A 20,685-nucleotide genomic window follows, 5' to 3' on the forward strand; every position below is an offset into this window, starting at 1 on the left:
AAGGTAAAATATAGAAACTATTTATTGCTGTGTGGCATGTAAGGCTGTGTAGTCAGTGGTGCATAGCTGGACCACATAAAACATTTAAAGTCTGTGTATTTATTGATTCCACGTGGCTATGGTGTCCATCCTCAGGAAAACTGAGGGATTTACTGTGGCCTGTTCGTCCCAGAAGCTCGTTAAAGATGAATAACAGGGTGGTTTTTAGCATTGAATAGTTATCTGGGACTGGGAGATACATGCTGGTTGTCTTTTCTGGAGCAATGACTGTATCTTGTCAGTAGGGATATCCTAGATATGATATTATTTGACTCTGCACCAGTGTCTTTCATGGGGCTATAAATGACTGCAGTCATGTTATCTCTTCAGGAGTTGCCACTGCTCAGTATCTGTCATATTGAAGCTTAAGATAGTGAGATCATTTAAACAGGGTGAAGTACCTTGTTCTTTAAACGTGTTCTGCAAACATGTGTAATTGGTCTTGCAAAAATTTGTTCCTGAAGAGGTCTTGAAAAGTCAAGCCTTCCCGTGCTGCATTTGAGTATATTTCTTACAGGCTCTGCTATGATGTTTGCCCTAGAATACATACTGTGCTGCACTGATACAGATGAAACTGGCAGCAGTTCTCATTTTCAGGTGGCCCTCATCCTTTTCATTAGGAACGATCAGTGCTGCTCAAAGCTTTTCAGCAGTACCGAGAAAATTGGATTTTCCTGCTCCAGGAGCGAGGAGCAGAACTGTGCCACTTCTCCAGCGCTAAGGGGACAGGCAGGGGGAGATGGACTGCACTGAAAGGCAAGACCTCTGCCCAGCTCCCATAGTGGGCTGAGCTGCCCTCTCACACGTCCTGCGATGGCAGCAGCAGTCTGGCTTTTCAGGACTCCAGTATAAGTGGTGGGGTTTTAGCCTCTCTTGCTCTGCTAAAAGTATTTGTGAGTAGGTTAGATCCTACTTGAAGCTTTTGGAAAGATTTGTGAATTCCTGGGTTTGATTTTTGTGGTTGTATGGAAGGGTTCTGCATTGCTGCGTGGGCGTTGCAAGGCGGCTCTTTTTTTCCTTTGTAAAGAAGCTGTTTTCCTCTTGGGTCACTGAAATTCAACAGGGTGAAAAGCCTGTGAGGAAGAGATGTTCTTCTTCCCTTCGAATTTCATTAGAATCATATAATTCCACCACATCTGAGAAATCACCCTTTCCCATTGTGGGCCTGTGCTGCTGCACACCACCTCAGCGGTGGGTGTGCCAACATCTGGCCAGTCCAAAGCTCTGTGAATAGCGAGTGGAGCCTCCAGGAGCAGGCAGAAGTCACCTCCAGCAAGATCAGCAGCCATGGTAAGGAGAGTGTTTAGCCAGGGATCTCCCCCATACTCATCAGAAATAAATTTGCCTGGGATACTAAGTGAGGCAGGAGATTCTGGCAGTGTTAGAAGGTAAAGGGTGGAGAGCCAGCTTGAACTTCAGAGCTTGTAGAGCTTGATTTAGTCGAGAGCTAGTGTTTCCACGGTGAATTACCAGAACTCAAAAGCTGGGAAGTACAGTGTGGAGACCCTTAGGGACTCTGAGTTAAGACAAGCAGAGGCTGGAACCACTACATGTAACCACATAGTTTCTGTAAAGACCTTTGTGTTCACGTATGGCACTGTCCAACACACAGTCAATCATCATCTTGGTATTTGGAGAATACAATACACAGATGTCTGGTCTGGCTCTCCCATACTCAGCTTGGGTCTGGCAGGACTGATACTGAACTGGAGCTCATAAGCCCATACTGGAGCCAGTCTTCTGCTCAGTATCCATGGACTGTTTTCCTATTTTTTTGCCGTATTCCAACCTCCATTATTCTAGATAATGGATACTGATTTTTCTATGTAGAAAGACAAATTGCATGACACTCTCTTTATGTGTGTGTGCATGTGTATATATATAATAGACAATTTCTATATATATTATAGGCAGGCATAAGTATATATATTTTTATATATATAAATATAAAATACATAAGTCAGACTATACAATATACAAGAAGTATTTTCTCTGGAAAGTTGACGACTCGAAATTTAGGTAATACAAGGATGTATTTTGCAAGAGCAACTTTATTTTTGCCTTGTGAGGAGGTATTTGACAAGATGAAATAATGAGAGTTTTGCAGAAACATTTTCTTACACAATTTAATGTTGTAAAGTGGTTATTGGATGAATTTGGATTATAAGGTGAATAAGGCTATTGACTGTAGGATTCCCATCTCATTTCAGGTGGTGAAGGTAGGTAGTGAATAGGGTAAATGCAAGAGGCAAAAGCAGGAAAAAGCAATACAGAAAAGTGCTTCTATTTGTTCCACCTAATAGTTCCTAGATGGTTCTGTGCAAATAAATAAATTAGACTTTTCACATCTATCCTGTCAACTCATCAGTTCTTCTTTTTGTTCTGCAGTACAAAACTTCACTATTTCCACCACTCTATTTCCCAGGTGCTGAGTACTCGTAGTAAACAGAGTCTCAGATGTTTAGTTGCTCAGCTTTTCTAGGGTTCCTAAACCTTTTTAAGCACTTGAATATTTCAGTGGAACTGGCTATAAATCTGCAACAAATGTGGGTTGTTTTTTTTTCCTCATATGTTTCTCAACAAATTGGAGTGATCTTGCAGAACAAGAAGAGAGGTGATCTTGTGTTTTAATTCTGGCTCATCTCCTTCACTGAATGCTTCTCAAGTGGCTGCTTTGAATTTCTCAGTTTTTCCCACTGGTAAAATTGAGAAGATACAGAATACCTGGAGGAGCTGGCGGGGGGAAGTTTGGGGCCCTCAGATATCAAATACAGTGAAGGTGTACCTAATTCTACTTTCATTGAAGGGTTTTTAATGCTGTACAGCAAATACAATAGGACACATGCATCTGAACAATAAAGATAAAAAGAAATATTGAATTGCTGTCTTATCTGTTGAATGCCATCCATCTTATGTAATTAAAGACTATGCTATCATGTGTTTAAATGCGGGAGGACAGATTTCAAGATGCTTGTGTTTATTTTGGTACTTAATTAATGGCAGCTTAGCTCTTGCAAGAGTTCCAAAGGTATCATTGTGCTAAATACTGTATATCCACAGAGTAAGAAATGGATTGTGTATCTTCAGATGGTAAACGAGGATAGGATAAATACTGAAAGTGAGGGGAACTCTCTACAATTATTGACCACAGCCCTAGACTGCGGATTAAATGACATTCCCATAGTTAGCAAAGAGACATAACAAAGTTTAGAATTTCAGCTGCATCTTATGACATCGTTGGACCAATTTTTGATACTGCTGTGGTGGTGTAAGACTTGCTGAGGTGATTTGAGAAGTTACTGCCCTTTTATCCTCTCTGACGCTGTGGGAGCCCACCGTCCCTGCAGTAGAGCCAACAGGAACACATAGGTTCCCTGTTCTGGTGCAGAGTCTTGACAGCTGAGTTTCATCATGGCTGGTAGCTTACACCAAGCTGCTGGATGTTTCCCTCGAGCAGCTGAGGCATGTGCACCAGCTCTGCTCTGCTGCCCTGCCTAGGAGGCAGGGAGGGCGGGATGAAGAAGGAGTAATAGGTGGCTTAAGGACAGTGACATCTTCAACTGCTGCAGGTGTCAGCTATGACTGTTGTCTGTCCACAGCTCAGTCTTACTCAAGCGATTTCACTCAAAGCAGTACTACTAAGCTAATGCGAAGTAGAAAATCAGGTTTAAATTAAGAGGGAACCATCTTGTTTCTCTTAGATCTTTGTTTAGTTTAAGTGCTAAAAGCCATAATCAGTTTTTCTCTCAGTCCTTGTTGCTTTTGTGAGAAAACCCATGTAAGAGTATTTTGGAAATAGGCCCAGTGTTTTCTTATCTGCTATGGCAAATATGTAAATTTAAAACCTGACTGAACACTTATTTACTTCCATGTCTGAAGAAGGCTTTATGCATGTGAGGATTGGGGAAAAAAAAAAGTAAGGCAGGCATTTTAATTTAAAAAAAAAAAAAAAATTGGCAAGGATCCCCTCACAAGGAGGTGCAAAGTAATAAATTCCTTCATAGCTTATATGATCTATTGTGCTGTCCAAGTTGATTATGAAGCAGAACTGTGATAGTATTGCCTGGAACTTAATTTTTTTTTTCTTTTCAGCTTGTTTAACTGGCATAATGATGTGAATGCTGCAAGGGAGAGTTATATATTCTGTATTAGCTAATACATGTTTTTATATAACAATACTTTTGTGTGTATACAGTACTTGAAGTGGGCTACATTTTCTGAAATCTCAGACGAATTTACTGGCCCTTTGGTTTTCTCCTTTTTATTGCTAATCTGAGAGTTCTGTATATATTAACCAAAGGTAAATGTACCCTTGAAAGGGAGAGTGATGCATCCTTATCACAAGCAGGAAATACAACATGATACCTGCTCAGGGAGAAGGGAGGGTTGGACATCCATCCTGTTCTTACACCCTAACTGAGATTGCCAACATAGAAAATATTATTATATTCCTAGTTTTTGTAGTGTGGAAGTGTTCCTGGCAGATTTCCTGGTGGGAAAGAAAATTCAGAGGAGGAAGCATTCCCTAGAACTCTAAGAAGGATCTGGAGGGAAAGATGAGCAACAAATTGCCAGAATGTGAAATGTGCAAAGTATTTTTTCAACATAAAATTTTAAGATCATCCAAATATCTCTTTCCTGTTGGATCTGTACTGTTTGCAAACAGATGTTTACATTTAGAATGTTGCCATTTTAAAAATATAATTATTGCTGCTGTTTTTGTTTTGTTTGTTTTTCTTAAACTGTAGGTATGAGAAGGTGCCAGTAATTCTGGTTGGTAATAAAGTGGACCTGGAAAGTGAGAGAGAAGTATCATCAAGTGAAGGCAGAGCCTTAGCTGAAGAATGGGGCTGCCCCTTTATGGAGACCTCTGCTAAAAGTAAAACAATGGTGGATGAGCTTTTTGCGGAAATTGTTAGACAAATGAACTATGCAGCACAGCCAGACAAAGATGATCCATGCTGTTCTGCATGTAATATACAATAGCATTAAAAATGACCTAACCTGGACTTAATTTGCAGAAATTTTGTAAGGTGGTAAAACTGTCTACTTCACTTCCTGGTTTGTGGGTCACTTGAAATACATCTGTAGTGAAGTAGCAACACTAACTCAGAGCTGAGCATTGGAAGTCAATCACTGACTCTGAATATAATTGGGCTAAATGACCACATCTCACCCGTTTTTCCCTTTGAGCACCTGCAATTTTATGGCATAGCCAGTTGATCTACAGGGTCGTCCAGTCAGGCGTATGTTTGTTGTCATGTCAGACAGCAACAGCAGCAACTATTTCCGAAGAAGCTGGAAAACTTTTGGAAATGGGAAAGAAGAGCAGTGGAGAGAATATCTCTGAAGATCATTCACAACTGGCATAAGCGCGAAAGGAGAGCCAAGTCTTTCAGTGTCTAATTGCCATGCTTCAGGACATGCGCTATCACTTGTGGCCAAGTTTGTTCAGTCAAATATGTTGATTTCACCAGAACTTCTGACAGTGTTAGAGGAAGAGGCTACCAGAGACCTATATAGTTTGGATTTTTTTCAAAATTGATGCTATTATTTCTACACTTTATCCCACATCTTGAAATAGAAACCATTGAATCCATGTGTGAAATGAGAGGCAAGATCTGAAAACAAATGACGGGTGAAGAAACAGTCTGGCATTGCAATGTTTTAAATCTTTCATTTTGCTGCTCAAAAATGGAGGATCGCTTCAGGTTTTGGTCTGCAAAAAGCCAAACAAACCCTCTGTTTACAAAGCAGGAAGCATCTTTATTTATCACTTTACTGAACCAGGAGGAAGCAACTGTGATGAAAAAAAATTGCTGAGCCTTACTAACAAGGAACACTTTAATAGATTAACTAGTACCATCTTGTAAGGAAAATTAAGCCATGTTGCATCCATATGTTCCCTTCTGCAGAAACCTCGTGGGACAGTATGAACATCCTGCATTTTTAAGTTTGTTAAAGACAACAGTTTTTCTTGCCTTTAAGGGCTATGTTCTCTGGTGTGATCCCTAACTAACCTTTGAAAATCAAGTTTGCTATTTGATAGCTTTAATGTTGAAAACTTAAATTGAATAACCATGTGAAATCATTTGGTTCAGAGGTGAAATAGTTACGGTTGTAATTCCTTAGGTGAGTGTGGAAATGGCTCTTTAATTGCCTGACACACTATTCAAAGGTTGCCCCAATTATTGGAGTGTTAAATGGTGGGAGCAAATATTTTATTTTGAAAGGATGCTCGAGCTCTGACTTGCTAGTTTCATAGCAGTGAAGTATTTATCATTTGCATGACTAATGGCACAGAAATACCTATTCCGAAGTCTTACAATCAAAGTATAGAAAAGTTTTCAATCACAATGTTTAGATTTTAAATGCTGGAGAGATTGTCTTGAGCTGGATCTTTTATAGGTAAAATTGGCCATAAAAATACAGAGTCACTGAGCCTGTGGTCTAAATAACACCATGCGTTTATTAGTTTTTCAATCTTGTGCAGTAACAGTGTAGTTCCTTGTGTTTAAATGAGTGAAAACAGGGGTGCTGGGGTGTGTGTGTGTGTGTGTTGAGCGTGTATGTGTGTGTGTATATGGCCCTTAGAAATGCTGTAATTGGAGTTAGGTTCGAGAGTTTTGCCTCCATCTGCAGAACTTCCTAAAAACGCTCTCATCTGCTACAAAGGAAACTTGAGTACAAAACGCTTTGCAGATTTTCATACATAAATATCCTTAACATTTTGAATTATAGTTCAGTGGATGATAACTAAAGGAAATCATATTAATGGAAGAGAACTGGCCATCTCTGCCCTTAATCTTTCAAGACCTTTCCACAACCAATGTATCAAAGGGCATTAGATGTCGCAAAACATTAAGCCTTACTAGAACGTAAATGTAGCCCGTTTCCCATCTACCTTGCAGAGCTTTCGTTACTGTACTTTGTTCTCTTAGGGAGATAGGCACACCATTTATGTCTGGCATCTGAATGCCCATTTTGGATGCTCTGAATCGCCCTCCTAGAGGCACCTACCTCTTTCCATTGACTATATAGCAAACTTAGGCTTTTAACTTTGGTCCTTCGAGTCACACAACTTACATGCCTAAACTAGATGGTATGAATGTTCTCTTACCCCCCCGCCCGCCCATTGTGTCAGTCGCCATGCTTAAGCAAGATGCGAGATGTTGAATTAATGATATTTCAATGTTTAAAATATCTAGATTGGGAAACGGTTTTTTGAGCAGTACAACCTACCTGTAAAACAGCTTGTCAGTGTGAGATCCACTGCATAAGCCCTCAAAAAAAAAAAAACCAAACAAAAAACCCCCAAAAACCCCGCAAATTTGAAACTGACTTGGAAGTGCATGTTATGCAATGTTATCTACAGAGATGTTAAAATCTTACCTCACAGATTGTTCATCAACCAAGAAAATGGCATGAAGTACAATATGAACAGCCTAACATGAAGTTCATAGTATAAAACAGATGGGCTTTTAATATAGGAAAAATTGCACAGTAAATTTTTAACAAAATATTAATGAAAATATCTCCCAGTCTTGTTTCTTCATTACACTCTTATATTTTTGAAAACATAGGCCATATGTAAGCTACCACACAACGTGGCGGGGGGGGAAGCATAAGTGTTGTTTTTCATTGTATAGTTCTGAGGAAGTAGTTATGCACTATTTGTATTTCCACTAATGTGAAGATAGTGGAGCTTGAATCAATGACAGTTGCACTTGACAGAGATTTTTCAAATTATAGGGGTAGCAGAAAGGGAGGTAAGTGAGCCACGCAGCAGCTGCCTGGCCACCCTGCGGGAGTCATTGGTCTTGGGTCACTGTTTCATTTGTACCCTGATAGGATTACCGATTATAGTATTTGAAAGTTTCTTATAACATGCCTTAAAATATTATGATTTGTTCCAAAGACCCACTTTTTCCTTTGGCTGTTCTTGTAGAGCTTTGTACTTTTCTACAAAGACAGCATTTCTCCAGTTTTGTTGTTGTTGGTTTGTTGTTTTTTTTTTTAAAAAAAAAACATTGCAACTTTTATTCTTTTAAGCTATGATAGTGAGAGCAACTGTTTCCTCTTTCCCTTAAAAATACACACAAAAACTAGTCAAAGCAGACAAACCAGAATCGGATCAAGAGTATTAAACATAATGGCATTGGGTTTGGTTTTGGTTTGTTTTGGTGTTTGGTTTTTGTTTTGTTTTGTTTTTTTCTCCCCTGTCCTGTCCTGTCTGTCCCCCCGCCTGCCCCTTCAGAGCATCAAAAAAATTTTGGTGACATTTTCTGTTCTGGTTCTAGCCTCTCCCTAACCCCAGTGCTACAGTTGCCATTACTTTTCTGTGGGAAAACTACTGGTATTTGCTTTCCTGTATAGAATGTTGCCTAAAGATGTCAGCCATTTGGTTGGGGGGTTTTGTGCATGTTTGTTTTTTTGTTTTGTTTTTTTTTTTTTACCAGTGTGCTGTCAAAGCACTGGTTAGGCTTTAATTGTGAAACTCCGCAACAAAAGCAAATGTTTGACAACTGCAGGAGGCTTTTATCTGCATTGTTGTGCATCTGTTAATTCTTGATCAGGGTTTGAAGCAAGACTGAAGTGGGTTCTGGAATCAGGCTTAACGCTGTTGATTTGGAGTTTCCTAGGGGTGAATTAATGTATTTAACAGTTAATTGTTGAGCTCTAATACAACTGGCAACTTAAAATGGGGCAACAGTTTGTTTTGTAACAATGTCAGTTGTTTAAACCTTGATGTTTCAAATAAAACAAGAATTGTACATAGAACTCAATGCAAACTCAGCAGTTGTATTTGGAGTTAAATTATTTTAACAAATAAATTTATTTAATGAAATCTCCCTTGCATTTCCTGTATTGTCCATTTTGATTTGATCAAAAAGTTCATCCAAAGCTGACGAGGGCTACCCAGTAATTTCAAACAACACTGTCAACTATTTGCGGTTCAGCTAAGTATTTCTTGCCAAAATGCTCTCCTGGTACAAATTAAATAGCAATAAGTAAAAAGCAAATATACTTTAATTTTTATGGATGGATGCACGTTGTGCATAGCGAAGGGGTGTTTTGTTTACTTTTCTTAGAGGGACATCCATTGACAACAATCAGTAAGACTCAGTATTTGATAAGATATGGCTCTTGCTATGGCAAGAGAATGGTGCTTATTGTAAAATATAATAAAATGATGTATGAACTTGGTAATATAGTTAATATGCAGAACTACTTTTATAACATTGAGGTTGCAAAGGGTTAAAAAAAGGATTGTTTGTTATATCAGCTGTTCAATTGATGAGTATTTTACAGGCTTTCAGCACCATACAAAAGGAGTTAGTGTTAGAAAGAACTTCAAATACAACTAAGGTTGCAGAGATTTATAAATGAACAGTTGAGCTAATGCTAACAGGATTATTCTAGCTAATTGGCACTGATCAGCAGTTACATTTTAGTCATGCCAGTATCACTGAAGTACCCTGTTTTCAGTAATGATGGGTGCTCGGTGGTCTCTTGTTTTCATGTCATGCATGCCATAAGGAACAAGAAGCCTGAGGCTGGCACATCATAAAAGCTCCTAGTTCTGTGGATAATGTAGAAGGCTGAGAAGTGCTGCTAATTTTATGTTTTGATTTGCCCATTCATTCTGTAAACCAGTTCCAGGGGAAATTTTGCTGATGGGTTCTTGCAGTCTCGTTAATTTAGTAATATCCTTTTGTTTCACCTGAGAAGGTACCTGTACAGGGACAACAGGAATTCATTGGGCTATTCTGAACAGTTAAAAAAAAAAGCCAACGTGCAACATGCTCTTTTCAAATAACTGAACAACTAGAAAACTTTGAATATTGTACTCTTAACAAATGCTTTCTCTGCCCCCCTCCCTTTTTTTTCTTTTTTTGGTAGCTACTGCAAGAAACTCATTAACTTCTGAGAAAGCTTTGTAAAATATTTTGATTGGAAATAAATATCTTGTTATCGATCCTCCATGGGTATCAGTCTTACTGGATCATCAGTCTTTGGTCACTACTTCTGTTGCTTGACCAGGGAGTCACTGGACTACATCTTCTATCCCAAGTTACCTTCAGTAGCATGGTAACCCTTGCTGTTTACCTGCTTGCTGCTATGTGCTTTCTTCTCCATCGAAATGGCATCCTTTTTCTGAGAGCAGGAATAATTATTCTGAAATTGCTGACAACTGTTATTATTGCTCTGTCTGGCTCACACAAGTGTACTCGGTATGTAGTCATGTCTTCCTTTTGCAGGCACCAACTTGATCATTCTCTTGTAACAAACATAAATTTCCAGCTTCCGCTGGCTCTGTTTGGATGCACTAGTGCCCTAGTCGGTTCTCTTACACATAATTCCTGTTTTGCCGTAAAACCTGCAGAAAGACCTTTTCTGTGCTAATTGCAGTCACGGAATTTGTAGACATTTTGAGCTGTGGATTTCTCATCTTTCTTCATAGGGAGGTTAGTTAATGCTTATGTGAATACATCTGGATTTTTGACTCCAGTAGTTACTTACTTGGGCTTTGGTTGTCTGATGGTCAACACAACATGTTTTTCTTACCTTGTCACATTGGAGGTAAAAAGTATCAAGTTAGTGTAACATTTTGAATTTCTTTATTTTTTTGCCTCAACTCCTATAATTACACTCATCATGTAGTCTTTTAATATTTTCAAATGGTGCTTTTACTTGGAAAGTGACCATAAAAGCACTGTCCCAATGGTTGGGCTACCTAACTGTATTCAGAGTTGTATCTGTGCAAGCTTTACTAGATTTTGTACCTGTTTGCTTAGCAAAACCAACCCAGCTTGGAAGCAGGAACTGGCATTGCCCTAGCTTTGTCTCCGAGGCACAGACCAGGCAGAGCCCGCACAGACCAGGCAGAGCCCACACTGACGTTCAGACAGTGGGTTGCATGTACAGGCTGGTTTGCAAGTAGGTGGAAGAAAAAGCCATGTCGGTGGACCAGGCCCCATGCGATACTGGAATTGCTAACAGCAAATCTTCATCCAGCTCTGCTGGAACTGTTTTTCTATGTACTTTCAAGCACACACATTTTGGTTTGACTGGAATATGAAATAATTGGGGGAGCACTGAGAATTTATTTCAAACTTTTCATGGTGCAGTGACCACGTATGTAGGCAACTGGATAACATACCTGCCTGCTGCTCTTAGGAATATTTGCAAGGTGTTGTGGTTTAACCCCAGCTGGTAACTAAGCACCACGCAGCTGCTTGCTCACTCCCCCCACCCACTGGGATGGGGGAGAGAATAAAAAAAAGTAAAACTCGTGGGCTGAGATAAAGACAGTTTAATAGGACAGAAAGGAAGAAAATGATGGTAATAAAATGACAATAATAATACTAAAAGAATCAGTATATACAAAACAAGTGATGCACAATGCAATTGCTCACCGCTCACCAGCTTATGCCCGGTTAGTTCCCGAACACCGATCTGCCCCTCCCAGCCAACTCCCCCCAGTTTATTTACTGGGCATGATGTCATATGGTACGGAATATCCCTTTGGCCAGTTTGGGTCAGCTGTCCTGGCTGTGTCCCCTCCCAGGTTCTTGTGCCCCTCCAGCCTTCTTGCTGGCTGGGCATGAGAAGCTGAAAAATCCTTGACTTCATATAAACACTACTTAGCAACAAGTAAAAACATCAATGTATTATCAACATTATTTTCCTGCTAAATCCAAAACATAACACTATACCAGCTACTAAGAAGAAAATTAACTCTATCCCAGCCAAAACCAGGACACAAGGTCAGACAGCCACATAGGAATCTCACTGAAGAATGGGAAAGTGAGGTGGTTAGCTGGCAGGAGTGGAGGGGAACAGGGATGGATCTAGGTAAAGAGGTGAAAATATAAAACTGAACGATTGTTCAAGGGAAATACGTAGGTAGACCAAGAGAGTGTTATGTGGAACGAGAGAAATACAGTATTTATCACAGACCAAGATTAAGACTATTCCTACACAAAAGCACTTATTAGCTGTAGTAGGTAAATCAGAGAACTGGATCTTAAGGGTAGCTTTCTACAAGACATTTCTTTTAGTTGAAAGAAGTGTAAAGCTGCTTCTTGAGATGTTGAAGGGAAAGATTCTGAATACTTGGAATTTTTTCTTCTTCTAGAATCCTTGTACAGTGTAATAACCAAAAGACGTTATCCCCAAATGTCATCCCCAAATACTTGAGACATGGCATCTTAGCTTTCCAGTTGTACAACACAGTTTAGAAAAACAAAACAAGCTTTCATCCTACAGCTGAGAATATACTCTACATTACAGCTCTTTTGGTTATTACACAGGCTGCTTCTTTTTACTATTCACCCTCTGTTCTTGCAGATGGAATAGATAGTTGAACTGAATAAAGGTCGCCTGGCACGTTCCAATATGAGACAAGGTGATCATTTTTTTTATTGCCTTCCAAGCGATCTAGTAGAGCTCCAGTTTTCTCGGGGTGATCTGTCTGTCCCAGATTTGGGGGTGGTTGTTTGTTTTCTTTTTTTAATGGTTCAGCTGTTTTTCAGGATAAAACAAAGGAAGATGCATCATTCTGCACGTGCTAAATTCTTGAAAACATTCAGTTAAGACCTGGCACCTTTCTGGTTTGAACCACTGGGAAATTGCCCTAAAAACCCACTGTCTCAGGACATGGGTCTAAACTTGGCCAAGTTATAAGCCTGTGAAAAAATGGTTTACCCAATAAGAAGAAGGATTGAAGTCTGCATCCAAACTCTTCAGCTGCCACTGGATATGCTTTCGGCCCTTTGTAGTTCATATATAGTAACTGCTGGGTGCAAGGCACAGTCCTTGTGCATAAATATATATATATATATATGTACACACTGGGTAGGAGCTGAGAAACAGAGTGGGAGAGTAGGATGAGACTGTTCAGCAGGGAGGATTTCCAACTGTAGAACTTAATGTATCTTGTTCAAGAAATAGAAATCAGCTTTGCTGGCAGCGAAGTCCTCTAGGAGGAGATTCAGAGGCGGACTTCATTAACACCAGTGGCAGAGGACTGGTTTGAATGCTGTCGTGGTTTAACCCCAGCCAGCAGCTAAGCACCACGCAGCCGCTCCCTCACTTCCCGCTCCCCCCCTGCTCCCAGTGGGATGGGGAGGAGAATCAGGAAAGAAGGTAAAACTCAGGGGTTGAGATAAGAATGGTTTAATAACTAAAGTAAAATATAATACTAACAATAATAATAATGATGAAATATAATAATAATAATAATTAAAAAGAATATAACAAAGAAAGAAGAGGATAAAAAAAAGGAAAAAAACCAGTAATGCACAATGCAATTGCTCACCACCCGCTGACCGATGCCAGAGCCGCGATCCGTGCCTCCCAGCCAACTCCCCCCAGTTTATATACTGGGCATGATGTTCTATGGTATGGTATATCCCTTTGGCTAGTTCAAGTCAGCTGTCCTGGCTATGTTCCCTCCCAGCTTCTTGCACACCTGCTTGCTGGCAGAGCATGGGAAACTGAAAAATCCTTGACTTAAGTGCTACTTAGCAACAACTAAAACATCAGCGTGTTATCAACATCATTCTCACACTAAATCCAAAATCCAGCACTGTACCAGCTACTAAGAAGAAAATTAACTCTGTCCCAGCTGAAACCAGGACAAACACGTGAACATTATAACCTGCCTGACGGCTCATGACCAACGCAGTGACACAAGAAAAGCTTTCAAAAATGTTAGCGTAATTTACTTTGAAGTCTTTCTCTCTTTAAGTAAGGCAATAATAAGTTAACCTTTACAGTATTTGCTGTGTGAGATTTTAATTACAGGAACACAAGTAATGTATTAATCCAAAGAAGATGGGATTCTGCAAAGCAAAATGGATGACACGTAAATGTCCTATTGATAGAAAGTAAATGGATGAGGACTCTCAATGCAATATGCATTAAGGCACTTCTCAAATTCTCCACGAAGCCTCAAGAGTTGTATCTGGTGCTGCTGTAACAGGGTAGGATTCTTTCCAGACCTGTGTATTTCTCTAACTGCTTTTTAGCTAAAGTTTATATTTTTCCTGTGTGGCTCTATTGTATATTTGTTTTGGGGAAGGCAACCCTTAAAGTGAGTCAGATGCGGTATTGATTTCATATTTAGCTTTGTGTTTTAAGATGGAGGGAGATAACCAAAAACTCTGCTAGTTCCGCCTATTTTTTCAGGGAAAGATATGGCTGTGAAGATTCAAGGCTTTCCAGGAGTCTTCCTAAGAGTTGGCACCTCTTTATTAGGTGAACTCAAGCACCTTTCTTGATGAAGGTGGTATTTGTGGTTATTTCTAGGAATGTGCTTATTCAGACAGTCAGACCATGAAGTGTGGGTGTGCATTTACAGTGTGTTATCTACTGGTTCCCCTTTTCAACAGGGGAATGCTATGTGTGACATGCATGATATTTACTCAGATAATCCCTAATCTCTGCATCTGAAGTGAGAGTTAACCTATTAAGTGGACATCCTTGATCCAGGAAGACAACATCCATCTGGAGACAAGTTGTATGAGATGACAGTGGGGAGGGGGCTCTCGTCTCTGCTTCAGGTCTAAAGCAAAATGCTCATTTTCCAGGTCACACTTCATGGTTACGAGAAATCTGAAGAGTAATATTGTTTTCTCCCATCAGGAGAAGGCAGCCCCAGTTTCAGAGCTCTTTGGTTTGTCCAGAAACGTACATTGACAAAAACTTCATGTTTGTCAGTGTGGAGGAAGGATAGTGACAGGGAAGATTTACTGCTCATCAAGGTACATGGCTCTTCGCCCTGGGCAAGTCACCTCTGCTGTTGGGTGAGCATCCTGTTCTTATGTTCAGCTTTTTCTACGGGGAAAACAACTTGTTTCACATAGGACAAGAGACATTCTTCCCCCTTTTTTTCCTTTCTTTTTTTTTTAATCTTGTCTTGGCTTTGCACGTAGCAGCCACTCTGTGTTCTTGAGTCAGTAGTTCATAGCAGAAGCTGCTTATCCCCTGCTCTCGGGAGACATTCTGACTCAGAAATGTACAGAGCTTATGTATCACTACAACTATAAACCTAGTTTGCTTGTTTACAAACAGCAAAGTTTTCCAAGAAATTATGAAGACCACACTTGTAAAAAGTTTGTAATGCTGCCTCCTCATTAAAATTTTTCACTTGTTCCAAATTTTGGCATGTTTGCCTAAAGTTTAAAAAAACAAACAAACAAAAAATACCAAACAGTAAAAACCAAGCAAACAAGATAGAAAACAATACAAGCCTAATTCAGGTTTCTTCATCTTCGTAACTCCAACAAAAAAAGTTTCAGCTACTATTTGTCACCTTTATGTGTCCAGAAACCTACAAATGCAAATAAAAAGGAGGGAAAAGGGAAGACTTGCAGGGGGGAGGGTTCTGACTGCTCACTGAGTTTGAGTGGTAATATTAAAATAATCCATACAGATCTCTGATCAAGTATAAAAAGAAGATGATGGAAGCAGGCGATCACTCTGGGCTTGATGGTAGTACTGTTAAGAAAACTTCAAGACAAAAGAAAGTTCACTGTTCTGTACCCATACAAGTCTCCCTGTAAGGAAGTGTTCGAATGCACAGTGTCTGGCACATTGTACACGCACTGGGTGACAAGCAGCATGCTCCAGCAATGGTGCTGTGAGCACTGGGAAAGCTGGATTAGCATTGCAGCAGCTGCTACATTCACCTTCTTTAGCAAAGCTTCCCCGCAGACCACAGCTGGGACTTAGCATGTTTAGAAACACACAGGTACTTTACCTGATCATGTAATTGCTCCTAAACCTGTGGTTTCCTTAAAAAACAACCTTCAGGTGCTGTCCATCACAGAGGAAGGGTGGGGTGCTATCCTTCTCTTCAAGGTGTTGGTCAGGAACTGCACAAGGAGAGCATGCTGAATACTTGTTCTGCCTTGAGAAGCCACCATGGAGGATGTTTCCAGATAAGCTGGGCTAATCAGGCCTCTGTGATTTCAGAGGTTGCTGCTCTGCCAGCCTGTGAGAGGGGTATGGCTTGTGCTTCCTCCTAACCAGCTCCGTGTTGGTATGGTCCCAAATACCTCTGCTACTGGATTTCTTCTGGATCGAAAGTCTTAACCGCTGCTGTTTTCTGTCACATCGCCCAATATGTGTAGTAATTGACTGCCCCAAAGATCACTTGGTAGCTCTTTTTGCTCTGTGTAAGAAATAATCTTTGAGATCAGCCCTCTTAGACTAATTAAGCAGAGATCCCCTCTAATCCCCTTAGAGTAGACCTCCCGTTGCCCTGGCTTTGTGTGGACAGACTCCATAAAAGCTCTGGCTGTTGCCTGATTGATGAAGCAACTGCGTACTGGCTGAGATAAACATGCTGCCAAAGGTATATCAGAGGTAATTCAGCATCCATGCTGTCAGATTTGTTAGGATGCTTGGATGCATTAATTTCTCTGAGTTGCACCTAAAGCAAAGCGGCTTGATGCCCCGGAGTGCGATGTCCTGCTTGTGTTGGTTTCTAGCACTATGAAATGCCCGCAGTGCTGCACTGTGGGCACATTTCTAGCTGGCTTTCTCCAGGATGTGCCTCCTGCACGCCACCCTGACAACAGCCTTGACAAAACCCGTGTGCTGCTACCTGCAGTCGAGCTGCAGACCACACCACCTCTCAGGGTGGCTCAGGCCCTGGCCCGCCCTTGGCATGCCTGCCCTGCATCCAAGCCAGAGCTGAAGTGTCCTGGTGCTGGAAATGGTATGTCTCAGTCCTGGGGGACCCTCTCCAGAGAGACACATCAAGCGAGATGCAGAAGGCGGTTCTTTACTCAGAGATGTTCAGGTCATGCAAAGAGGACTTGGCCACCTGCAAGTCACTGAAGGCGCAGGAGGTGATAGGACACCTTGCGTCAGGGTAGCGCGTAGGATGTTTTCCCTCTCTCTGAATGTCTCTCTACCAGCACATCTGAGGTTCTTCAAAGGACGGCGTTATTTCTTATCCGCCCGTCTCTCAATAGGCACAACTTACTGCTGTCACTGGCAAAACACTCGATATTGGCTATTCTAATACTGACCAAAGCAACTAGCTGAGAGCACGGGGCAGGAGTTTTTCCTGTAGTTAACTGAACAGTCATGGAGACCGGAGGGTTTCTGAGGCTCCTTACAGAAGAGCCAAATTAAAATTGAGTGAAACCTGGCAAGGCTCCTCGTCTAGTGATTACAGTACAACAGTGTTTAAAATGTTCTGCCAGGACCAGTCAGATGCTGATGGTAAAGCGGGCTTTTGAAGGCCTATCTTAAAAGTCTGTAAAAAATAAAATACCCTGGTAATGTCTCTTGAATGTTTTGAAGAAGGTAATAGTTGATCCTCAGTTAAAGCAAAGTTAGTTTCCAGCTAAGACTGATTTTTCCAGCTTCTTTCTTCTGCACAACTATTGTAAAAAGACTTTGGAAAAGATGAGCACTTGCTTTCTGTCAGCTGAGTGCCTCAAAGGTGAGTTAAACTCAGGAGCCCAAGGGTCAGAGGATCTCAAATGACCTGTCCTGCCCAGCTTTTTCCTGTTGTGGCAGGGAGACACCTTTGCACACGTGCCATGTTCAGGTCTGGGAATAAGAAATCCTTTCCTCTGCTGATACTTAACAGACCCTTTACTGGTAGTTTATCTGGACACGCATGTAACCTTTATCATCAGCCTCTTGTTTTAACGGGCTAACAATCTCTTGTGATGAAATTTGTTTAAAAAAACATGATTTTTTTGGCTTCTCTTTGTTGAGTTTATAGTCAATATTTATATCATGCTCTCAGGCAATGATCTTTAAACTCTCAAGTAAAATGGATGCGTTACGTCCTAATTTAACGCTTACAGAAAGGAAGACGTAGAGACAGTTATTCACTCAAAGGAGCACTCCATGGCAAAACGGATCCCCGAACTCATGTCTCCGAGTGAAATTCCCTCCTGTAGTAACAATAAATGATAATAAAAAATTAAACTCTGAAATTAAAGGAACTTGAAAAACCATTGAGTTTGGAACCACCCTGCTTCTAAGTGCATCAACACACAGAGTGTAAGGCAACAGGGGAGGAAAGGAAGTTTGTATTATTTTTGTTTGTTATAAAAACTCAGAGCTTCAATCTTTCTTCTTCTCTTGTTTGAAAAATCCCAATGAAGTAAGAAGTAGCTCTGTAAGTCTTGTACTTATAAAAACAGTCTGGGTAAACATAAACTCTACTCCAGTCCTTTTAGTGCTGTATGTGGCAAAAGAGACAAAAAGCATTTCAAGCACTCAAATGGGGAATCTCCTGGAAAGGGACAGCCTGAATAGAGCTGCCCTTTGCGATGCCAGGGAAACAGGAGGTCAGGCTTAGTAAATTGGCTAGAATTATTTTTAAAGGGCTGTTATAAACTGCAAAGGGTGCATTTGTATGTAACTGCACATTTCTACTCACAACTGTAGTGGTCAGAGGGAATATAAGATGCTTTTTGCGGGGGAGGAGTCTTCACGTTCTGGCTTGGTGAATAGGAAAGGAGGAAGAAAGAGGGAACTCATCTCTTGCACACCTCTTGGTTCTAGATGCTGAATGCTTTTCCTGATCCTTAAGTGGTGGGGGAGAAGGAAAAAATGGAGCAATGCTTTGTGAACCTGATCTCGGGGGCTACATACATAAAAGCAAGCTCGCCTGTCTGTTTGGCAGCATGGTGATGAATAGCAAGCCCCTTTGGGGACTCTCCAGCCCTCACCCAGGGAGTCAGATCTTCCTACAGCCAATTATTTAAGTGACGAGCATGGTGCACTCCAGCTTATGAGTGCATTAGCCTGAATGGACTGAGGAAAGAGTGATTCCACAGACAGACTTTAGTTGTCACGCAAAACCTAGGAGAAACGTGGAAAAAAGTTTGTAATAATAGTAACTGCTTTTACTGATAGAGAAAATTTGCAGCTGCAGAGGGAGCAATAAGAAAATGGCTAGAGGAAAGAAGTCAGTGTGTGAACCTCCCCACCCCCGAAACAATGGCAATCCAATGAAATCCACCCAAAAAACCCTCTAAATGCTCTTTCTTTCCTAAAGAGGAAAGAAAAAGAGATAGCTGAAATACCAGTTCTCACCATCAAAATTGCCCACGTCTGAGAGCTGCTCTGAAGGGTCCTTGTGAGGTGATTCGAGCAGGCAGTTTCCACTGGCACATACCTATAGGGAAACGCTTTCTTAGAGCTGCTAAAAACAATTTTTCCAAAAAAACATTTTCAGGCTGAGGCCAGCTGACATCTCCTAGTAAAATCAGTTTGCCTGAAATGGCCTCCAAGGGAGAAAAAAATAAAAACGAAATTTAATCTTGTTTCAGACCCACGCACCTTTGAATTGGGCAAGGAGAAGAAGGCACAGGCAGAAGCGTCTTCCCAGATAAGGCCATGAAAGAGTTTGGGTGTTGGCAAGCCAGGCCTGGTGAGACATGGCTGACCCTCCGGAGGAAGGGTTTGGCCCCGGCCTGAGCGGAGAAGATAAAGAGATAAAGGGGAAGAAACACCAGAGGAGCTGCAAAGTCCCGGCTGGCCGGCGTGGGCGAGCACCATGGCAGAGCCAGCGTGCGTACGGAGGCCTCCGGCCGCCTCCGCTGGCAGCAGGCCCAGCCGTGGTGCGGAGCCCCGCAGCAGGGCCTCCTCCCCAGGACTGCCCGTTCGCCGGGCCATAACCGTGGGGGTCCCTTCTCTCTGCTGGTGGAAAAAGACTGGTGGTCAGGCCTCTGCCCCTCCATCCGCACCAGCGCTCGGGCCTTTTGTGGGACGCACACTAACGTGCCGCCTTGTGACGAAAGCCTCATCTGCCAAATAATACAGTTTTGTTTGTAACTTGTTAAATGAAGGTTGTGGTCAGGGAGGCTCTTGTACCCGCAGCCCAAGCAAGTGACCCGGTCATTTTGCAAAGTGTGCCGGTATGTCCTTGCTTTCTTCTTCTTCTTCAGTGAAGAGATTTTTAGTTTTCAGGCGAGAGAGTGGGTACAACTCCTCTGAGGCCGCACGAAAAACCTGCGCTCATCACCTATCGCACAGGCAATAATTATTAGAAACTGGAAGCAGCAAAACACAGCCACCCTGTTTGACCTCCTTCAAATGGAGTCAGCAGGGATGTCCTTAAGTGGGTGACAGGAGCTGGGCTTTGTATTTCATTGCGCTCTTTTTCTCCTCATATTTTCAAGCTAAAAGCAGCTTTCATCGAAGCCCTCAGACTCTGTCACTCTCTCCCATTTAGACAGGTGATAAGTTTTAGGGACAACGTGCTCTCTCTTCTCTCCACCCAACAGCTTTTGAATGAGTCATTCCAGCCCGGAAGATGCTTGTTTAATGTTTGCTGTGAGCATTGCCGGTGCTAACTGAGATTCACAGCACCGAGGCAGTGTTGATGGGATGCAAGGTCATGGGGTGTATCTATTCCCTGATTGAGCACGGCTTTTGGAAGCAAATTCCTTTTGCTGGCACTTGACATGAATTTGAAATTCATTTCCAGTGCCTGTTCTGCAGGTGTTTGAAATTCACTGTTTTGTGAACCCTCCTGCTGGTTGTCTTTCTGGGTAGCAAACGTGCCGTGCGCCTTTGCAGGCTGCCCTCCTCTCTGTGAGCCTCTTCCGTGGCCATGGGACAGGTTGTATCGAGCATCTCCCACCTGGAGCTACCCTG

General features: G+C 41.6%; 1 protein-coding gene across 5 annotated transcripts in view; it reads left to right on the forward strand.

Annotated features, from left to right (window-relative positions):
* The window catches only part of RAP2A (RAP2A, member of RAS oncogene family), a 32,413-nt gene extending 23,528 nt beyond the window's left edge, over window positions 1-8,885 (forward strand). For 3 of the 5 annotated variants that reach the window (XM_050904365.1, XM_050904350.1, XM_050904359.1), the window contains one exon: window positions 4,788-5,960. In XM_050904365.1, coding sequence (XP_050760322.1) covers window positions 4,788-5,025 — 238 coding nt within the window. In that variant the 3' untranslated portion in view covers window positions 5,026-5,960. Of the gene's footprint in view, window positions 1-4,787 lie in introns of all 5 variants that reach the window. The other 2 variants (XM_050904339.1, XM_050904333.1) reach the window with 2 other exon arrangements.
* The last annotated feature ends 11,800 nt before the right edge of the window (window positions 8,886-20,685 follow it).

The sequence above is a fragment of the Gymnogyps californianus genome, chromosome 1 (assembly GCF_018139145.2).
Source record: "Gymnogyps californianus isolate 813 chromosome 1, ASM1813914v2, whole genome shotgun sequence".
In the NCBI taxonomy this organism is placed as follows: Eukaryota; Metazoa; Chordata; class Aves; order Accipitriformes; family Cathartidae; genus Gymnogyps; species Gymnogyps californianus.